Source organism: Paroedura picta, chromosome 16, assembly GCF_049243985.1.
Source record: "Paroedura picta isolate Pp20150507F chromosome 16, Ppicta_v3.0, whole genome shotgun sequence".
NCBI lineage: Eukaryota > Metazoa > Chordata > Lepidosauria > Squamata > Gekkonidae > Paroedura > Paroedura picta.
This window is the reverse complement of record NC_135384.1, coordinates 2,971,398-2,989,615: the sequence shown is the minus strand read 5'-3', so window position 1 is coordinate 2,989,615 and position 18,218 is coordinate 2,971,398. Positions and strand designations below refer to the sequence as shown.

At 43.2% G+C, this 18,218-nt stretch overlaps 3 protein-coding genes across 3 annotated transcripts; all 3 read right to left on the bottom strand.

Moving 5' to 3' along the window:
• Positions 1–4,505: 4,505 nt before the first annotated feature.
• Positions 4,506–14,721, bottom strand: LOC143826520 (vomeronasal type-2 receptor 26-like). The gene is made up of 7 exons (XM_077315354.1): positions 14,603–14,721; positions 13,711–13,837; positions 8,264–8,555; positions 7,249–8,109; positions 6,439–6,666; positions 5,951–6,077; positions 4,506–5,407 (listed from the first exon to the last, which is right to left on the bottom strand). The coding sequence occupies exons 2-7, from the start codon at positions 13,740–13,742 to the stop codon at positions 4,506–4,508; spliced, it is 2,442 nt and encodes an 813-aa protein (XP_077171469.1). The 5' UTR covers positions 13,743–13,837; positions 14,603–14,721.
• Positions 10,876–13,176, bottom strand: LOC143826401 (vomeronasal type-2 receptor 26-like). Its single transcript, XM_077315187.1, has one exon. The coding sequence runs from the start codon at positions 13,022–13,024 to the stop codon at positions 12,098–12,100; it is 927 nt and encodes a 308-aa protein (XP_077171302.1). The 5' UTR covers positions 13,025–13,176; the 3' UTR covers positions 10,876–12,097.
• LOC143826519 (vomeronasal type-2 receptor 26-like) lies at positions 14,597–17,970 on the bottom strand. Its single transcript, XM_077315353.1, has 4 exons — positions 17,891–17,970; positions 16,697–16,988; positions 15,445–16,299; positions 14,597–14,830 (listed from the first exon to the last, which is right to left on the bottom strand). The coding sequence occupies exons 1-4, from the start codon at positions 17,968–17,970 to the stop codon at positions 14,597–14,599; spliced, it is 1,461 nt and encodes a 486-aa protein (XP_077171468.1).
• Between the last annotated feature and the right edge of the window lie 248 nt (positions 17,971–18,218).

The window sequence follows — 18,218 nt, the reverse complement described above, 5'->3', positions numbered from 1 at the left end:
AATGTAATAAGGCATCCATAGGACAGAAATCTGATTTCCTGAGTTCCTATCTTGTCCAATGAAATTGAGCCCCACTGCACTTTATTGTTTAATGACTGGAGAAGGTTTTTCTCTCAGTGATAACTCTTCCTCTTTCTATATTACAAAAATCACCCCTTAAATGACAAGAGAAGGTGGCAATTCATATAAAATATTCACGTTCTCATGTGAAGACCCTACCTGTGGGAACTTGTAGAGATCTAAGATATCTGCCATTCTGAAGGAAATATCAGAGCCAAGTCCTCCAATGACAGCAAGAAGGGGTTTCAAGGGGGTACACCTGTAATTGGCAACGAATCTATCCGATCTGAAGAGCAGGTCCAGAGTGGTACGATAGGTCATCATGGCACTGTAGTAGCTGTCATAGACATGGAAGCCAAGGGTGACGTTGGGCAAGATCTTGGGATTCTTGTTGATTTCATTTACTGCAAACGCCAAAGCCAGGACCTGCTGATACAGTTTGGTCACCATACTGGAAAGAGAGTCAAACACTCATTCACAAGCCGATTCTGCCATTTCATCACAACGTTCTGCACTACCAAACTCAGAGACATGCACTGTGTGCTTTTCAGCCCTTCGGGAGGGTATAAGAGAAGACGCGGGGATTCTCAGAGCCGATGCGCAGATGTGGGAGAGGGCGATCTAAAACAGTACCAGTCTGTGAGCTACAGCTGAAAAGGAGGTCAGGGCAAAACGTGGAGGTGAGTAAAGGTGTCCTAGAGATGAGGGAAGGTGTCCTAGATAAAGCAAAGCAACAATGAATGGGCACTCAAAGATACCTTATAAAAATATCAGAATACACCGACCAAAGGTCAGCTTCTGGAGCTCCTGGAGTTTGGAGGTTCTATCAGGGGGGTGCTGTTATCGTAGACACTTAACCAAATAATTCAACACTCTTTTTATCAAGGGTGATCATCCTCTTCCACCAAACATGCAGCTTTGGGAGGGGCACAGATGGAGTGGAGAGAGAGGGACGGAGGGAGGAGACACCCAGCCAGAACAGCCAAATCAACCCAGACATTCAATGAGGTGTCGCAGCCAGATTGCCCTAACAAAGGTCCATTTAGTTCAGCATCCCATTCCCCTCACTGATCAAGCAGACATCTTTGGGAAACCTTCCAGTGAGGAACGCAAGCATATTTTTGCCATCTCCTGCTTTTCAAAGGATCTTTTCATACACTGCCGTGCCTAGAAGTTACATCTCATTTTATGAAAGTTCAAAGCAGTTCAAGAAATCCGTCTCTGCCTTTTAGAACTGGAAAACGCTGTTTGACTATGTCAGAAAGAAGTCCAGGCCTAATATAAAACAAGGCATATGGCACCCAATTTGCAGGAGAAATTTCCCTATTACAGAGAAAAAGCAGCATGGATTCAAACACACCCAACACAGTGACTCACAACTGACATTCCCATTCAACATCTTTTAAGGTCATTGAGTTGACATTGCCCAGAAAAGAATTCCTTACATGGGAAGGTCAAACATCTGTACAGATGGTTGCTGCTTGAAGAGAGATGGGTGGAAGATGTAAATCAATTGTGAAGCCATCCCGCCTATGAGGAACCCACCTGGATGATACCAGTCATGTGCAACAGGGAGAGGACCACTTATAGGGCACTCAGCGGTGTCTGTTCTGCATATCAGATGCAACAACAGAATCAACCGTACCATTGAGACTGCTATGTGGTGGGAAAGCCCCTGTTCAGATTCAGACTCAAAAAGAGCAGAGTTTTTTATACCCTGCTTTCCACTACCCAAAGGAGTCCTAAAGTGGCTGGCAATAACGGTCTCTTCCTCTCCCCACAACACACATCCTGTGAAGTAGGTGGGGGTGAGAGGGCTCTAACAGAACTGCTCTGCAAAAATAGCTCTCATAGAACTGATTGGCCCAAGGTCACCCAACTGGCTGCATGGCGAGGAGCAGGAAATAAAATCTGGCATGACACCACACTGGCTTCAGTGACCTCTGTATCCAGTGTTAGCCTTACTACTACAGCAACCAGCTTCCCTGTTTCTGCCTCTTTTTGAGCATCAGTAATTTTATACAAGCATGACTGAAACAGACGGCCGCCAAGGTACACAGATTTGAAGCCAGAATCCCCAAACGGAATCCTGCAGATCCCTGCCTGCCTTTCAGCTTTTGGTGGCATAAAGGGAAGCGAGTACAACCATTTTCAGATGGGATTATTGAACATGCTCTTATACCTCCTTGAAAGCCATGGTAGGTTTAGCGAGAACAATCAATGACGGTGATTCAGATATAATTGCAGAGGTCTATAATTTCTTTCTGCAAAAGTCGGCCTCAAAGGATGCAAATTGCTGTCAACCAATATTGTTTTTTTCCACCTCCTCTGAAAACTATTGTCCACTTTCTTTCTTTTTTTGTGTGTGAAACAGTTAGTGGGAAATAAGCTCTCTGTGTGCAATAGGTGAGGAATGCCCTAGTATTGACATCAGACCCAAAAAAAAGAGTTTTTACTGAAAAGAAGTAGAAACAAATCAACTTCTTTTTTTTTCCCTCCATGGGAAAATCTATAACATATAAAGGAATGGGCATACTTCTGCTGACCTGCTGAATGTTTCAAAGCCTCCAGGCTGCCCAAAAGCCTGAGGAGGCTTTTGAATGTTCAGCAAGCCGGTCAAAGCATGTTCTCACACACACACACACACACGCACACACACACACCTTCTCAGGCAAAGCTGTCTGCAAAAGTAGAGAGAGCAATAAAAGGGAGAGGGCAGCAGCTTCCCAGCTGAGAGTGACAACCATGCCTCCTGCTTCCTTTAAATTCTTCCCCAAGTTCCCTTCTAGTGCCCACTGCAACAGACTTTACTGTTGGTAGTAATAATAGAAGGCATTTTTAGGGCTGTCTTCTGCAGACTCCTGAAGACTCTAGCTTAGATCTCCGAGGATGTCAGTTACGGGAAGACAGAGCTCTTCATGAGCCTTCCTTTCTCCTCCAGAGTTTTCCTAGAATCAGTTCTTGGTTCTCCTCTAGTTTCATTCGACACTTTGGATAGTCTCATTGTCCAATAACTTTCCAGGACTTTCTATATACTGATGACATCCAAATCTGTCACCCTGACATTTTGATGAACTATTAGTGACTCACGCTCAATTAGTCCTCTGCCTCTGTCCAGGTCCTGAGTTCAGAAGCTCTGCAGACACCCCAAGGCTGCCTGGCTATGTCCTTCACACCCTTAGCACCCTGTAACCCATACTTGCTCACTGTTTCTGTGAAACACACACCCAGTTGTAAGAACCTTTCTGTCACTGGAGGATTGAGACTCCAAAAATCTGTCTGGCATGCTCAGAGATGGAAGGGTAGACCTACCAACTCTTCTTAATTTTCCTCTATTAAACATGACTAGCTTTGATATAGCATGGCCTCAGAAATCACCCTTCAGGTATTCAAATTTCGAAGATCCAATAAACAAAAATGAAAAAGGCCATATATAGTTTGCTCAAGAATCAGGCTGAGAAAAGGTATTCTTGAGCTGACTGAAAAGGTATTCTTGAGCCAGTGTGGTGTTGTGGTTAAGAGTCTTATCGTCTCTGGAAAACCCAGGTTTGAATCCCCCACTTGTGCTGTGGAAGCTTACTTAGGCCAGACACACTCTCTCAGTATGATCTAGCTCACAAGATTGCTGTGTGGATATAATGAAGAAGAGAATGATTTACGATACCTTGGTTCTCCCACTGGAGAGAGAGGCAGAGTATAAATAAATTAAATCAATTTATAAATATATCTGTATTCTTCCCAGCTTGTCCCCATTGCAAACACCATCTCAACCTGTGTTCAGTTGGCCCCTAGGCTATGAACCTATTCCAACTCCATTCAGAACAAGAGATAATCCAATCCCTAGGTCACACCTTTCCCCCTAGTCGTATCAACTGGATCAATTTTAATAAATATCTCAGTATTCTTCCCAGCTTGTACCATTTGTATTTATGATGTATCAGATTGTTCTGTGCATGTAAGACGAGTCAAGCCCCAGATGCTTTTCCTTGGCACAGCAAATAACCGGAAGATATGTACATTGCTTCCTGCCAACAATCCTGTAGTATAGTTAATATAAATGGAAATTCTAGGGCACCTGTCATTTCTTCATGGATCTTGATTAGGCCTGAGCAGGCCTGTGAGTAGACTTGCTTTGGGCTGTATAGTTAATCACCTGAAACTGCTGGCCAGTTTTGGGGCTCCTGACTTTTTCTTCTGAGGAAATTTGCCTGCTAGAGATGACTATAGCTCACAATGCAAAATGCAAGGGGGAAAGGATCACAATTTTCCAATTCCCTCCTTATTGGCTGCTGCAAATTCTAAAATAATCCAGAAAACTGATGACCAATGTTGAGGCTCTTGGCTTTCTTTGCTGAGGATTTACACCTGCCACAAATGGACAGACATATAAATTTATTAGTATGGAAAATAATGCAGAAATCAAAATATAATAAGATGGCTAGTCTTTAGTCCTTTCTTCTTATTATTTGCTCCCTCTTGTTCAGCTCAGGCCTCAGCAGAATAATGTACCATTTGGGGAAAAAGATACAAATCAATAACCCAGCACTGGAAGTTAAGATGGAGAAGATCTCCACGGCTACCATATATTTCCCTTTGGTGCTCACATAGGTTGGGAAAAAAGACACCCAGACACTGCAAAAGACCAGCATGCTGAAGGTGATGAATTTCGCTTCATTAAATGTATCAGGCAACTTCCTGGCAAGGAAAGCCACAGTCAAGCAAATAATGGACAGAAGTCCCATGTAGCCAAGGACAATGTAAAACATAAGGACAGAACCGACGTTACATTCAGCTATGATCTCCATAGCTAGTGAATGATGGTCAAAATTTGGAAAGGGGGAAGAGGTTCTGAGCCACACCACAACAATTCCTCCTTGTATAAAGGAACAGGACAGGATGACAGAATTGGTCATTTTTCTCCCCACCCACTTTTTCATGCTGGACCCTGGTTTGGTGACAAGGAAAGCCAAAACCACAGTGATGGTTTTGGCCAAGACACAAGAAACAGCCATGGAGAAGATGATACTGAAAGCTGGTTGTTGGAGTAAACAGGTAATCTTCACTGGTCGTCCAAGGAAGAGGAAAGTACAGAGGAAGCAGAGCAGGAGAGAGACCAGGAGAATATAGGTGACATTCCGATTGTTGGCTTTGACGATGGGGGTGTCTCTGTGCTTAATAAAAGTTCCCAGCACCCAAGCGGTCGTGAGTGAAAAACCAAGTGCCATGCAGGCTAAACTGACCCCTAAAGGTTCTTGATAAGACAGGAAACTGATAATTCTAGGGATGCATCCATCTTGATTTTTGCTTGGATACTGATCATCTGGACATTTGACACAGTCTTCCATATCTGGGGAGGGGAAAAGGAAGAGTTTCAATGTCAGTGGTGAGTTGTATATGACTTAGGGGCATTTCTTATCGTCAGAGTGGGAGTTACTATTCACGTCCTTGAAATTATTTACTATGTCTCACCTATGCTACGTGGTCCCTTTGAAGCTTAACCAGATTTGTGATTAGGTGTCAGCTCAAATATTCCTCCTTGCCGAGGCTATTATCTCTATATCTCCTCCGCATATTCTCCATTCCCCAGTCATATTATCAGTGAAAGCCTGGTTCACTTGTGCTATCCATATAATCTGATTGACCATCACACATCAAAACCAATTTCTCAACTGATGGAGATTATCACTATTGGATTAATTATTCTTTCTCACTCCTAATGTCTTGAAGATATGGTCAAATTCTCCTGCTATCTTGACAGGATGATACACACCATTGTGTGAATGATGAAGTTAGTTGCCATGTTTTCATGTGTCAACCCCTAAATTGCATAGCATCACCACCCTGCCTGGCTTCAATTAAATCCTTCTGAAGGACACATTGGTGCACGTACCTTTCTGATATGTAATCATCCCTTCAGGGCATGCAACACAATTATAGCAGCAAATCTTCTCCCTTTCCTTCTTTTCTTTCCGATAACCAGGGGGGCAGCAATCCACACACAGGGAAACCGGCAATGCCTATCAGCGAGGAGGAAAGAGTTCAGAGGTGTCAGGGGGGGGAGTCATCCTTTTTACCCATCAAGGAACTCAAGAAAGCAGCATATATAGGATTCCCAACATGTTTCTTAACCCAGCTTACTGGGTGATGCTGTATGAGCTGAACAACTATTAAAGGGTCAAGTTATAAAGGCCAACAGGAGGCAGTGGTTAGACTATCTCATGAGGTTATTGTTAAGTTAAACAAAGAGGGTATTGTTCTGTGTGTTGTTGGGAAGGGAAAGGTATTTAAAAATCAAAATAGATAAGTTATGCAACAGAGTAGGCTCTTGTATCACAAAATGTTATTTAAGAATTATTCAGAAGATCTCAAAATCCATACCTGGTTGAAATCTTTGTGCCATTCAATTAAATCTTCATCGATGATGAATGGTTTTCCATCAACAGCATCGGGATCCACTCTTCCAACTTTGACTTTAAAGAAGGATGTATTTGGGAATGTGATCACATTGATGATATCAAATCCCATTCCTAGTTCCATGTTCTCATTGAAAGAGATCGTTTCACCAACGGAGTTGTTAAACAGAACATCTTTGATGAAATGATGGAGCTGGTTGAAGGTAGAAAAGCACAACAAATGGAAAGGAGCATATTGAGGTTGAGAACATTCACCACCCCCTATTTTATCAATATTCTCATTTTCATTAATGTAACATAAAATATGTTACATCTAAGTAGTATGATTAATGAAATTCTCCATAGAGAAAAGGCTGTCCAGTAAGCAGCAATTACTACACATTTACACAGACAATGAAGGAAACCCATAGTAAGTTGGGCTGTATTTTCTCCTCTCTGTAAATATGCTAATATTATCACGAGCATCTTTACTTTTTCAAAACCAGCCTTGAATACTCTGGATTTCATCTTTTTTCCAGAGTCCTCAAAGACAATCCTAACATTTGCAATTAAAATATAAGTATATTGAATTTCTATCTAGATATCTTGGGGGGGAGGTGTTCAGAACATTGAGTGATTTGAAGTACATCTATATTTTCTGACTATACGCTTCCAATTCAACATGTTTATTTTTATTATTAGATTACATATTTTTACAAGGGCAGAGATATGCAGACACATTCCTCCCCATCCCAGCAAGTGCCCCATTAGCAGCCCCTACGGACCAGGCAATTACCTGCCATGACTGCAGATCTTGCATCTCTATCTTTCCACCCTTCAGCATTGCTCTTTGGTTTAATCGAGAAGAGTACATGATGTGCAAAGCATGCGCCGCAGCATAAACAGCATTATAGATACCATAGCTGTGGCCTGTCATGCTCATTTCAAAAACAGGCCCTGGAAGGCTCTCTAACTTCTCTTCCCCAGTACAGGTGTCACTGGTCTTCCCTGGCTCCTGGAAATCTGGAGAACAATCAAAGGCTTGCTCCCAAAAATCCTTGAGAAAACCATTCCCTTGCATCCCCAAAAGTGTTATATTTTGAAGAAATTTCTGGAAGCCCGCAGGCTCCTTTGAATGAATTTTGAAGGCAATAGTTCCATGAAATAGTTGAAAATCAAGACCTCTTTGGAGGCTGTTTAAAGCGAGGTCAATCTGGGCTGTTAGGACCCACACCTTCCCAAGGAGTGTGGTTTCCTTATCTCCAAGAACCACTGTAGCTAAAACTGTGCTCAACCACATCAAGGTCATGGTTTCTCCATAGACAAGACATACGCTGGCCTTGCTTCTTATGAAACTTAAGTCACTGGTTGAGCCCAAATCACTGGTTGAGTATTTCTGTTGCCAGAACGGTTGAGATGGGATTCTATTTGTGAAGGCCGAACAGATCCCATTCTGGGAAAACAGGAACTCCACCACCTGCAAGAAACGGTTGCCGCTTTCATCATTCACAACAAAGAGTCCAACCCACGTCCATTTGAAATGCAGAAGCAACTGGATAATCCCACTATATTGGTGGGTTTCATTGGAAACCATGCGGAAGAAACGAGAGGACTGGGATGTATCCCTCTCCTCCAGGGCAAAAGAACCATATGTGAGCTAAAAAGAAAGACACAGATATTTTACAGTAGGGTTGAAAAGCATGCATGAGTACATGTATGTTAGGCAGAAAAAAAGTGTTCCTTACAGATCAAGAAAGTGTTTTCATTTCTCTTTCCTTTCATTTGAAACTTGTCAAATCCTCCTGTATTACCTGTGGAATCTTGTAAAGCCCCAAGATGTCTGCCATTCGGGAAGAAACATCTGAGCCAAGACCTCCAATCACAGAGATTAAGTTTTTCTGGGTGGTGCACCGGTAGTTGGCAGCCAATCTGTGCGATTTGAACAACAGGTCCAGAATGCTGCGATACGTCAGCATCATATTGTGGTAACTGTCATAAAGGTGGAACCCAAGGGTGACATTGGGTAAGAGCTTGGGGTCCCCATTTACCTCGCTGATCGCAAATGCCAGGGCCAGAACATTCTGGAATAGCTTGGTTGCCATTCTGCAATGAGAGGGAAACTTTCCTTCACAAATGCTGTCTTTCCAAAAGGAGACAAATGGCCAGATACAATATAAACAACGGTAAATCACATCAGACTCACAAGCTTGGGGGGGAAAGGCCTTGCTAATATAGCGTTACCCCTTCTGTAAATCTTTGACAATTGCATTCCCCACTCTGCATTCCCTAAGGTTACCGAGCTGTGACTGCACAGCATGGTGAAAAAAACAAGTTCCTTACATTGGGAGGTCAAACAGTTTTGCAGATGGGTGTTCCCTGAAGAAAGCTGGGTGCAAAATGTAAATCATCTGAGAAGCAATCCCACCAATGAGAAAGTCACCTGGACGAAGCCACTCATGATCAACAGGCAGGGCATTGTGTATAGGGCACATAATGGTGTCAACATGGCATGCCACATGAGCCGACAGAATAAGTAGCAGCACCACTGAGACCGCCATCCAGACAGAAATCGGTTCCCAAACTCCAGGTTCTTCTATGCTGGCCAAACACGCTTATCACTACAGCAGCCTGCTTTCCAGAAGCTATACAAGATGGGAGCAAACTCTGTCTGCTATGCTTCATTAAGACTGTTTATGCACTGGAGGTTTCAAGCTGGGCTGCAGGCTGGAGTTTTAGTCATGGCAGGTTGCCCCACCTCTTTCTGCACCCACACAAGGGAGCATTTAGCCTGGAGCACCTCATCCACCCCTGATTTGTTCTCCTGCGTGGGAGCTGGGGCAGTGAAGTTCCCAGTGCGTAAACGGTCAAAGACAAGCCAAACAGACTTATTCTTAGAAAACATACACTGGGATCAGACCCACAAGCTTCGAATGAATACAGAGCCCTGCCTGTCTCTGCCCAAGTTCAGGAGGTTCTAACCATTTTCAGAATCGCATATTGTTTTCATATAGTTCCTGGAAAGCGGCAAGAGCTTCCATAACAAGAATCAATAACAGTGATTCAGATAATGAGAGGGATACATAATTACTTCTGCTAAGCTTGGTCAAAAAAAGTTACAGGTTGGTGTCAACGCACGGTGTTTTTCACTCAAAGGAGGAGGGGAATCATTGCCCAGTCAGTTTCTTTGAGGAACAGGAAGTGCAAAATAAGGTCAGTGAGCCAAAGAAGAGCTAGACCTTATGGTGATATCAGCCAGAAATGGGTAACTTTGAACTGGAAGTGGAAAGGAGACACTTTAATTCTCCCAGGAGAAGTTTTCACTTATCTGCCAATGAGAGATGTACGTTCTCATGACCATTAACATCATCTGACCTAGATAGCCTGGGCAAGCCTGACCCATTCAGATCTCAGAAGCTAGGCAGGTTCAGCCCCAGCTTGTGTTTGGAATGGTGACCTCCAAGGAATGCCACAGCCGTGGCAATGGCAAACCACCTTCAAATGTATCTTGCATGGTTGCCAAACACTGGATCTCCTGCCAACATTACATACACATACCATATGATAGATTGATAGATGGGTGGGTGTGTGGATGGATGGATGGATGGATGGAATATCCAATAATATGGAAGGGTGGATGTACTCCCTCTTCTTATTTTTCCTTTGTTAAACATGACTCGCTTTGGCATAGTATGGGTCCAGAAATTGGACTTCCAGTTTTCAAATTATGAAGATACAATAAACAAAAATGAAAAATTCCATACATAGTCTGCTCAAGCATCAGGCTGAGCAAAGGTAGAACGAAAATATGAAAATGTGTTATTCCTATGCAGTGTTTAATTAGCATTCCTTCCAGTTGCAGTTGTCTAAAATGCAGTATGACCTAACTTCTCAGTGTTGGGACTTCTCTCCATTGCACCTTGGTGTGGGCAAGATGGTGTCCCTAGGTAAAGACTCAGCCAGTCATGGTTTCTGCTCTTCCCCCGTCAGAAGTTGGAAGAGCAACTAATGGCTTCTTCCTCTGGAACAGGGGGAATATATAATCCCTCCTTCCTTTCCTTTTTTCTGGGTCAGCATTTCCTTCCTGCATAAAAGAATGGGATGCTTTCTAGTCTTTGATCGTTTGGTCACTGTGTATTCCTCCACGTACTCTAGAGCTGCATATGAGATGAGCCAGGGTGGTGTTGTGGTTAAGAGTCTTGGACTAATCTCTGGAAGACCCCAGTTTGCATCCCCGTTGTGCCCTGGAAGCTCACTTGGTGACTTTGGGCAAGTCACACCACCTCAGCTCAGCCTACCTCACAAGGTTGTTGTGAGAATAAAATGAAGGAATAAAGAATAAAGTCTGATCATTGGTTCTCCATTGAAGAGAGAGGCAAAGTATAAATGAATTAAGGCAATTCATAAATATCTCTGTATTCTTCCCAGCTTCTCCCCTTTGTAATCACCATCCCAACCTGTGTTCAACTGGCCCCTAAACTAGGAACCGGTTCCTTTAGGGGATTGCAACTCCATCCAGAACAGATCTCCCAGTCCCAGGGACAAACCTTTCCCCCAGTCGTATCACCATCTGTCTGGATCACTTTTCATACGGTATATTCTGAAGAAAACAAATCTGAAAATGGAATGCATTCATTTATATTTTTCATACTTTACGCTGATAAATTTTACATGTATACAGAAGGAAACTATCAGGAGAAGCAAGAAGTTCACCACATGCTGCAGAATAAAGTAGCATTTGGGTGAAAAAACACAAGCCAATAAACCAACACTGAAGGCCAACAGAGAGAAGACCTCCACAGCTACCATACATTTCCCTTTGGGGCTTATGTAGTTAGTACATATGTGATTTTACATAGACAACTCTGGCGCCTTTTTCTCTGCTGTCCTCCATATTACTTTGTATTACAATCAGTCAATATCTTGAGTAATTCATCAATTTTTTAAACAATAGAAGTCACACCTGGCCACTCAAGATGATTAAAGTACATCTTAAATGGCACTTCCAGAAAGAAAGGCAGCTCTTTTATACTGGAAGGAAGGAATCGCACTACTCTGTAAGCTAAAAATGTGATTTGTTTTGAGAATTCCTTTTCCTGTACTACAAACATTTAGAGAAAATGAGACTTCCAGAGAGCAAACTCTGAATCATGCCGTAAGTGAATGTCTTCTGCCAATCCTTCCTCCATAGACACCACCCACACATTTCCAGGAATTTCCCATGCGGAAGTTGCCCACCATAAGTGGAAGACCCAAGTAAAATGTGTGAGACTCAACTTAACATTTCAGTAACTGCAAATGTACCCAGCAAGTTGGCAACTGTTCCTGACCATGTTCAGGGGTGACTCTGAAGAGGGATGGGCAACAAGCCTTCTGTGAGACTCGGTCCTACCTTTATTTTCTGATGAGATATGCCTGCCAGAGAGAACTATGGCTCATAGCGCAAAAAGCAAATCGAAAGGGGGGTTCTGGAAATTGTGTGAGCCAAAATTTTCCAATTCCTTCCATGTTAGCCACTACAAATCCTACCATAATCCTGAAAACGAGTGGCCAGTGTTGAGGCTCCTGGCTTTCTTGGCTGAGGAGTTACACTTGCCACAAATGGACAGACATATATACTTATATTAGCATAGAGGTTAATGCAGAACTCATAAAAGTATATGGCCGTCTGCCTTTAGTCCTTTCTTTCTTATTAGTTGCCCCCTCTTGTTCAGCTCAGGCTTCAGCAGAATAATGTAGCATTTGGGGAAAAAGATACAAGTCAGTAATCCAGCACTGGATGCCAAGATGGAGAAGATCTCCACGGCTACCATATATTTCCCTTTGGTGCTCACATAGGTTGGGAAAAAAGACACCCAGACACTGCAAAAGACCAGCATGCTGAAGGTGATGAACTTTGCTTCATTAAAAGTGTCTGGCAACTTCCTGGCAAGGAAAGCCACAGACAAGCAAATAATGGACAGAAGTCCCATGTAGCCGAGGACAATGTAAAACATAAGGACAGAACCGACGTTACATTCAGCTATGATCTCCATAGCTAGTGACTGGTAATCAAAATCTGGAAAGGGGGGAGAGGTTCTGAGCCACACCACAACAATCCCTCCTTGGACAAGGGAACAGGAAAGGACGATTGAATTGGTCATTTTTTTCCCCACCCACATTTTCATGCTGGACCCGGGTTTGGTGACAAGGAAAGCCAAAACCACAGTGATGGTTTTGGATAAGACACAAGAAACGGCCACAGAGAAGATGATACTGAAAGCTGGTTGTTGAAGTAAACAGGTGATCTTCATTGGTTGTCCAAGGAAGAGGAAAGAACAGAGGAAGCAGAGCAGGAGAGAGACCAGGAGAATATAGGTGACATTCCGATTGTTGGCTTTGACGATGGGGGTGTCTCTGTGCTTAATAAAAGTTCTCAGAACTAAAGCAGTGATGAGTGATAAACCAAGTGCCATGCAGGTTAAACTGACTCCTAAAGGTTCTTGATAAGAGAGGAAACTGATATTTTTAGGGATGCATCCGTCTTGATTTTTGCTTGGATACCGATCGTCCGGACATTTGGCACAGTCTTCCATATCTGAGGGGGGGAAAGGAAAACTGGCAGGTTAGTGGCATTTTCTGCCTTCAGGGTGGGAATTACTTTTCATGTCCTTGATTTGAGTGCTGCTTCCAAAGCTGAAGAGGACCACTGTGCTGCCACCTTGTGCAACTTTTGTCGCTAATGGATTTGTTATTCTTTTTTGTTCCTAACATCTTGTAGATCTGGTGAAGAAGAAGAAGAAGAAGAAGAAGAAGAAGAAGAAGAAGAAGAAGAAGAAGAAGAAGAAGAAGAGTTGGTTCTTATATGCTGCTCTTCTCTACCTGAAGGAGGCTCAAAGCGGCTTACAGTCACCTTCCCTTTCCTCTCCCTACAACAGACACCCTGTGAGGGAGGTGAGGCTGAGAGAGCCCTGATATCACTGCTTGGTCGGAACAGCTTTCTCAGTGCCGTGGCGAGCCCAAGCTCACCCAGCTGGCTGCATGTGGAGGAGTGCAGAATCAAATCCAGCATGCCAGATTAGAAGTCCGCACCACTACACCAAACTGGTTAAATTATCCTGCTATCTTGACAGGATGATACACACCAAGGAACTGTGTGAAAGCTGAAGTTAGTGGCCACTTCATCATGTGTCAAACCTAAATGCAGTGAAACATACTTTGTAGCATCACCAGACTGAATGAAATCTGTCTGAGGTACTCATTGGAGCACACTGCCACCTACCTTTCCGATATGTAATCATTCTTGCTGGACATGGAACACAATCATAGCAGCAAATTTTCTCCCTTTCCCTCTTTTCTTTACGATAACCAGGGGGACAGCAATCCACACACAGGGAAATTGGCAATGCCTGTCAGTAAAGAGGAGAAGAGCTCAGAACAGGGGCAATGAAAAAGGTTGTCCATTATTTTTTCCCATCAAGGAATGCAAGAATGCAGCATGTACAGAATTCCTGGCAGGTTTCCTGTCCAGGAAGTGATGTAGGACTACCTATTCAAGGGTCAAGTCATGAAAGCCAGCAGGGTGTAGTGGTCAGAGCAGCCTTTTCAGCCTTTTAATGATGGAAGACCCCCGGAAATAATTTTTAGGAGGAGCCCCAGAAGTTATGTCAGCTGGTCACACCTTAACAGGCAGACTCAAGGAGGTGTGAGGGGAGAGAGACAGGAACTGGTTTATGGCAGGAGTAGGTTTGAAGGCTCCACCTCCCTCCTGGATGTAGAAACCACAAGAGTGCTCAGGAGGGAGAGGAAGCAATGGAAGTGACTGGTCCCCTACTTTGCAACCACAGACCCACTCCAGAGTTCCTGTGAACTCCCAGTGTCCATAGACCCCTAGTTGGGAATCCTGGGGCTAGATTGATTGACGAAAATCAGGAAACCCCAGGTTCAAATCCACACTCTGCCATGAAAGATCATCCAATTATTTTGGGCTAGTCACACCCTCTTAGACTATTTCACTGGGGTATTATAAAGATAAACAAAGAGGTTAACGTTGTGAATTGCATTGGGAAGGAAAAGTTATTTAAAAATCAATATAAATAAGTTATGCAACAAAGTATTCTCTTGAATCACAAAATGTTATGAAGAATTATTCAGGATATCCCCAAAATCTATACCTGGTTAAAATCTCTGTGCCATTCGATTAAATGTTCATCGATGACAAATGGTTTTCCATCATCAGCATTGGGATCCACCCTTCCGACTTTGACTTTAAAGAAGGATGTATTTGGGAATGCGATCACATTGATGATATCAAATCCCATTCCTAGTTCCATGTTCTCATTGAAAGAGATCGTTTCACCAACCGAGTTGTTAAACCGAATGCTCTTGAGAACATGAAGGAGCTGGTTGAAGGCAGAAAAGCACAAGAAATGGAAAGGAGCATATTGAAACTAAGAATGTTCACCAACTCCTTTCTTTTTTATCAATATTTTCATGTTCATAAACTTAACGTAAAGTATCTTATATCTAAGTAGCATGATTAATGAAATAATTGAGAAAAGGTTATCCAGAGAGCAGCCATTACTACAAATTTACACACCTACAATCAATGAAGGAAACTCATAGTAAGTCAAGTGCAATTATGTTATGTCCTCTCTGTAAATATACTAAACCTGAGCGTGTTAACTTTTTCAAAACCAGCCTCGGATACTCCAGCTTTCATTTTTTTCCCAGAGTCCTCAGACACAATTCTAGCATTTGTAATTAAAATGTAAGAAGATATCTTGAATTGTTTTTTTCAAAACATCTGGTGACTTGAAATATCTTGAAGTATCTATACAAAAGCCTCACTATAGCTTTTTAAGTTTTTATTTCCAATTCAAGTGCTGGTTATTTGGTATTATTAGATTATATTTATTTTACATGGACAGTGATATGAGGACACACATTCCTCCCCATCCCAGCAAGCGCCCCAGCAGTAACACCGGCAGACCTGTCAACCCTTGACAGACATTACCTGCCATGACTGCAGAACTTGCCCTTCAGTCTTTTCACCCTTTACCATTCCTTTGAGCTTCAATCGAGAGGAGGACATGATGTGCAAAGCATGCGCCACGGCATAGACAGCATTATAGATACCGTAGCTGTGGCCCGTCATGCCCATTCCAAAAACAGGCCCTGGAAGGCTCTCTAACTTCTCTTCCCCAGTACAGGTGTCACTGGTCTTCCCTGGCTCCTGGAAATCTGGAAAACAATCAAAGGCTTGCTCCCAGAAATCCTTGAGAAAACCATTCCCTTGCATCCCCAAAGGTTTTACGTTCTGAAGAAATTCCTGGAAGCCCGCGGGCTCTTTTGAATGAATTTTGAAGGCAATGGTTCCATGGAACAGTTGTAAATCGAGACCTCTTTGATAATTACCTAAAGCAAGGTCAATCTGGGCTGTTATGACCCACACCTTCCCAAGGAATCTGACTTCCCTATAGCCAAGAGCCTCCATGCCCCAAATTGTGCTCATCCACATCAAAGCCATTGTTTCTCCGTAGACAAGAAATACACTGGCTTGGCTTCCTCTGAAATGGCTTGTTGAGCCGAAACCGTGAGGTATATATTTCTCTTTCCAAAATGGTTGAGGTGGGATTCTTTTTGTCATGGCCGAACAGATCCCATTCTGGGAAAACAGGAACTCCACAACCTGCAAGAAACGGTTGCCGCTTTCGTCATTCACAACAATGAGTCCGACCCACGTCCATCTGAAATGCAGGAGCAACTGGATAATCCCACTATATTGGTGATCTTCATTGGAAGCCATGCGGAAGAAGTGAGAGGACTGGGGTGTATCACTCTCCTCCGGGGCAAAAGAGCCATATGAGAGCTAAAAGGGAAAACACAGATATTTTAGAGTGGGGTTGGAAAATGTGTACGAGGACATTTGCATTAGGCAAAAAAAAAAAAAGATGTGTTCTTTACCAATCAAGAAATCATAGAATCACAGAATCATAGAGTTGGAAGGGGCTATACAGGCCATCTAGTCCAACCCCCTGCTCAACGCAGGATCAGCCCTAAGCATCCTAGAGCATCCAAGAAAAGTGTGTATCCAACCTTTGCTTGAAGACTGCCAGTGAGGGGGAGCTCACCACCGCCTTAGGCAGCCTCTTCCACTGCTGAACTACTCGTGACTGTGAAAAAAATTTTCCTGATATCTAGCCTATATCGTTGTAAATGGTTTTCCTTTCCTTTCATTTGCAGCTTGTAAAATCCTCCAGCCTTACCTGTGGAATCTTGTAGAGACCTATAATATCTGCCACTCGGAAAGAGACATCCGAGCCCAGGCCTCCGATCACAGCCATTAAGTTTTTCCGGGAGGTGCACCGGTAGTTGGCATCCAATCTGTGCGATTTGAACAACAGATCCAGGATGCTGCGATACGTCAGCATCATGTTGTAGTAGCTGTCATAAAGGTGAAACCCAAGGGTGACGTTGGGTAAGAGCTTGGGGTCCCCATTTACCTCGCTGATGGCAAATGCCAGGGCCAAAACATGCTGGAATAGCTTGGTTATCACCCTGCAAAGAGAGGGAAACTTTCCTTCACAAACAAATTCTGCTGTCTTTCCAAATAGGGTGAAACGTTCAGATATCATCTAAACAAAGGTAAATCACACCAGACTCACAAGGCGTCAGGGCTTGGGGAAAGGTACTGCTAATACAGAGTTAGCCCAAATATAAATTCCTGACAACTGCATTTCCCCGTTCTGCATTTTTTGAGGTTACCAAGCTGGGATTGCACAGCATGGAGAAAAAAAAACAAATTCCTTATCCCTATATCTGGTCAGCAGCAATGCAAGAAAGCTAACCCTGGCTCTTCCAGCCTTGAGATTTCACTTAGTGCCTTCTTCTATTTTTGCCTGGGAGATATGCCCTAACCCAACTATCACGAAGTCCCTGTATCTGCAGGAATCCAATTGTTGAAGAACTTCCACATTGTCCCTTGGACTGAAACAGTATTTGAGTCCAATGGCACTTCCAAGACTAACAAAGTTTTATTCAAAGTGTGAGGTTTCGTGTGAATGTAGACTTCCTCAAACAGTGGAACAGGAATCATAGGAGGCTACCCACCTGAATCAGATCCTAGGGGAAATTTTCTAACTAAAATAATGTCAAGTGAATTATCTTCAGCTCATGACAAATTAGGATATGAGCTTTCTGATACAGATCCTTATCTGTCACAAAGGGGCTTTGCATTGGCAGCAAGAAAGATCTGAGCCGGCCATTTGGCAAATACTTTGTATTTTTTAAACAGCTGATATGTAAAATCTTTGGCTAATGCACATTTTGTTTTAGTGGATAATCATGATATCTTAGTTTTGCAGTTGTCTTGAACCAATTCATTGCACTGTGTATTTGAACTTGTGATGGCCTATGGCCTGGTACAATAAAGTTTACTTACTGATGTACAAATTCCTTACATTGGAAAGTCCAACAGAGTTTCAGATGGCTGTCCCTTGAAGAGAGTCGGGTGCAACGTGTAAATCATCTGAGAAGCCATCCCACCTATGTGGACTTCACCTGGATGGAACCACTCATGGGCGACAGGCAGCGCATCACTTACGGGGCACTTAACAGCGTCAAGTTGGCATGCCACGTGAGACAACAGAATCAGCAGCACCACTGAGATGGCCATCCAGATGCAAGTTTGTCCTTGAAGTCCAGGTTCTTCTGTGCTCACCCCACAGGCTTATCCCTGCGACGGCCTGCTTTCTATAGGAAAAACCAGATGGGAGAAGACTCTCGGCG

Bases quoted from the DNA above. Each gene is read 5' to 3' on its own strand.
- LOC143826519 (XM_077315353.1), bottom strand. From the start codon at position 17,970: ATGGCTTCTCAGATGATTTACACGTTGCACCCGACTCTCTTCAAGGGA. The intron at 16,989-17,890 runs GTAAGGAATTTG...CTCTCTTTGCAG, and splicing joins ACTCTGTTGGACTTTCCAAT to GGTGATAACCAAGCTATTCC. The intron at 14,831-15,444 runs GTAATGTCTGTC...GCCTTCAACCAG, and splicing joins AAGTTCTGCAGTCATGGCAG to CTCCTTCATGTTCTCAAGAG.
- LOC143826520 (XM_077315354.1), bottom strand. From the start codon at position 13,742: ATGTCCAGCAAGAATGATTACATATCGGAAAG. The intron at 6,667-7,248 runs GTAATTGCCTGG...ACCTTCAACCAG, and splicing joins AAGATCTGCAGTCATGGCAG to CTCCATCATTTCATCAAAGA. The intron at 5,408-5,950 runs GTACGTGCACCA...TCCCCTCCCCAG, and splicing joins GATGATTACATATCAGAAAG to ATATGGAAGACTGTGTCAAA.
- LOC143826401 (XM_077315187.1), bottom strand. From the start codon at position 13,024: ATGGAAGACTGTGCCAAATGTCCGGACGATCGGTATCCAAGCAAAAAT.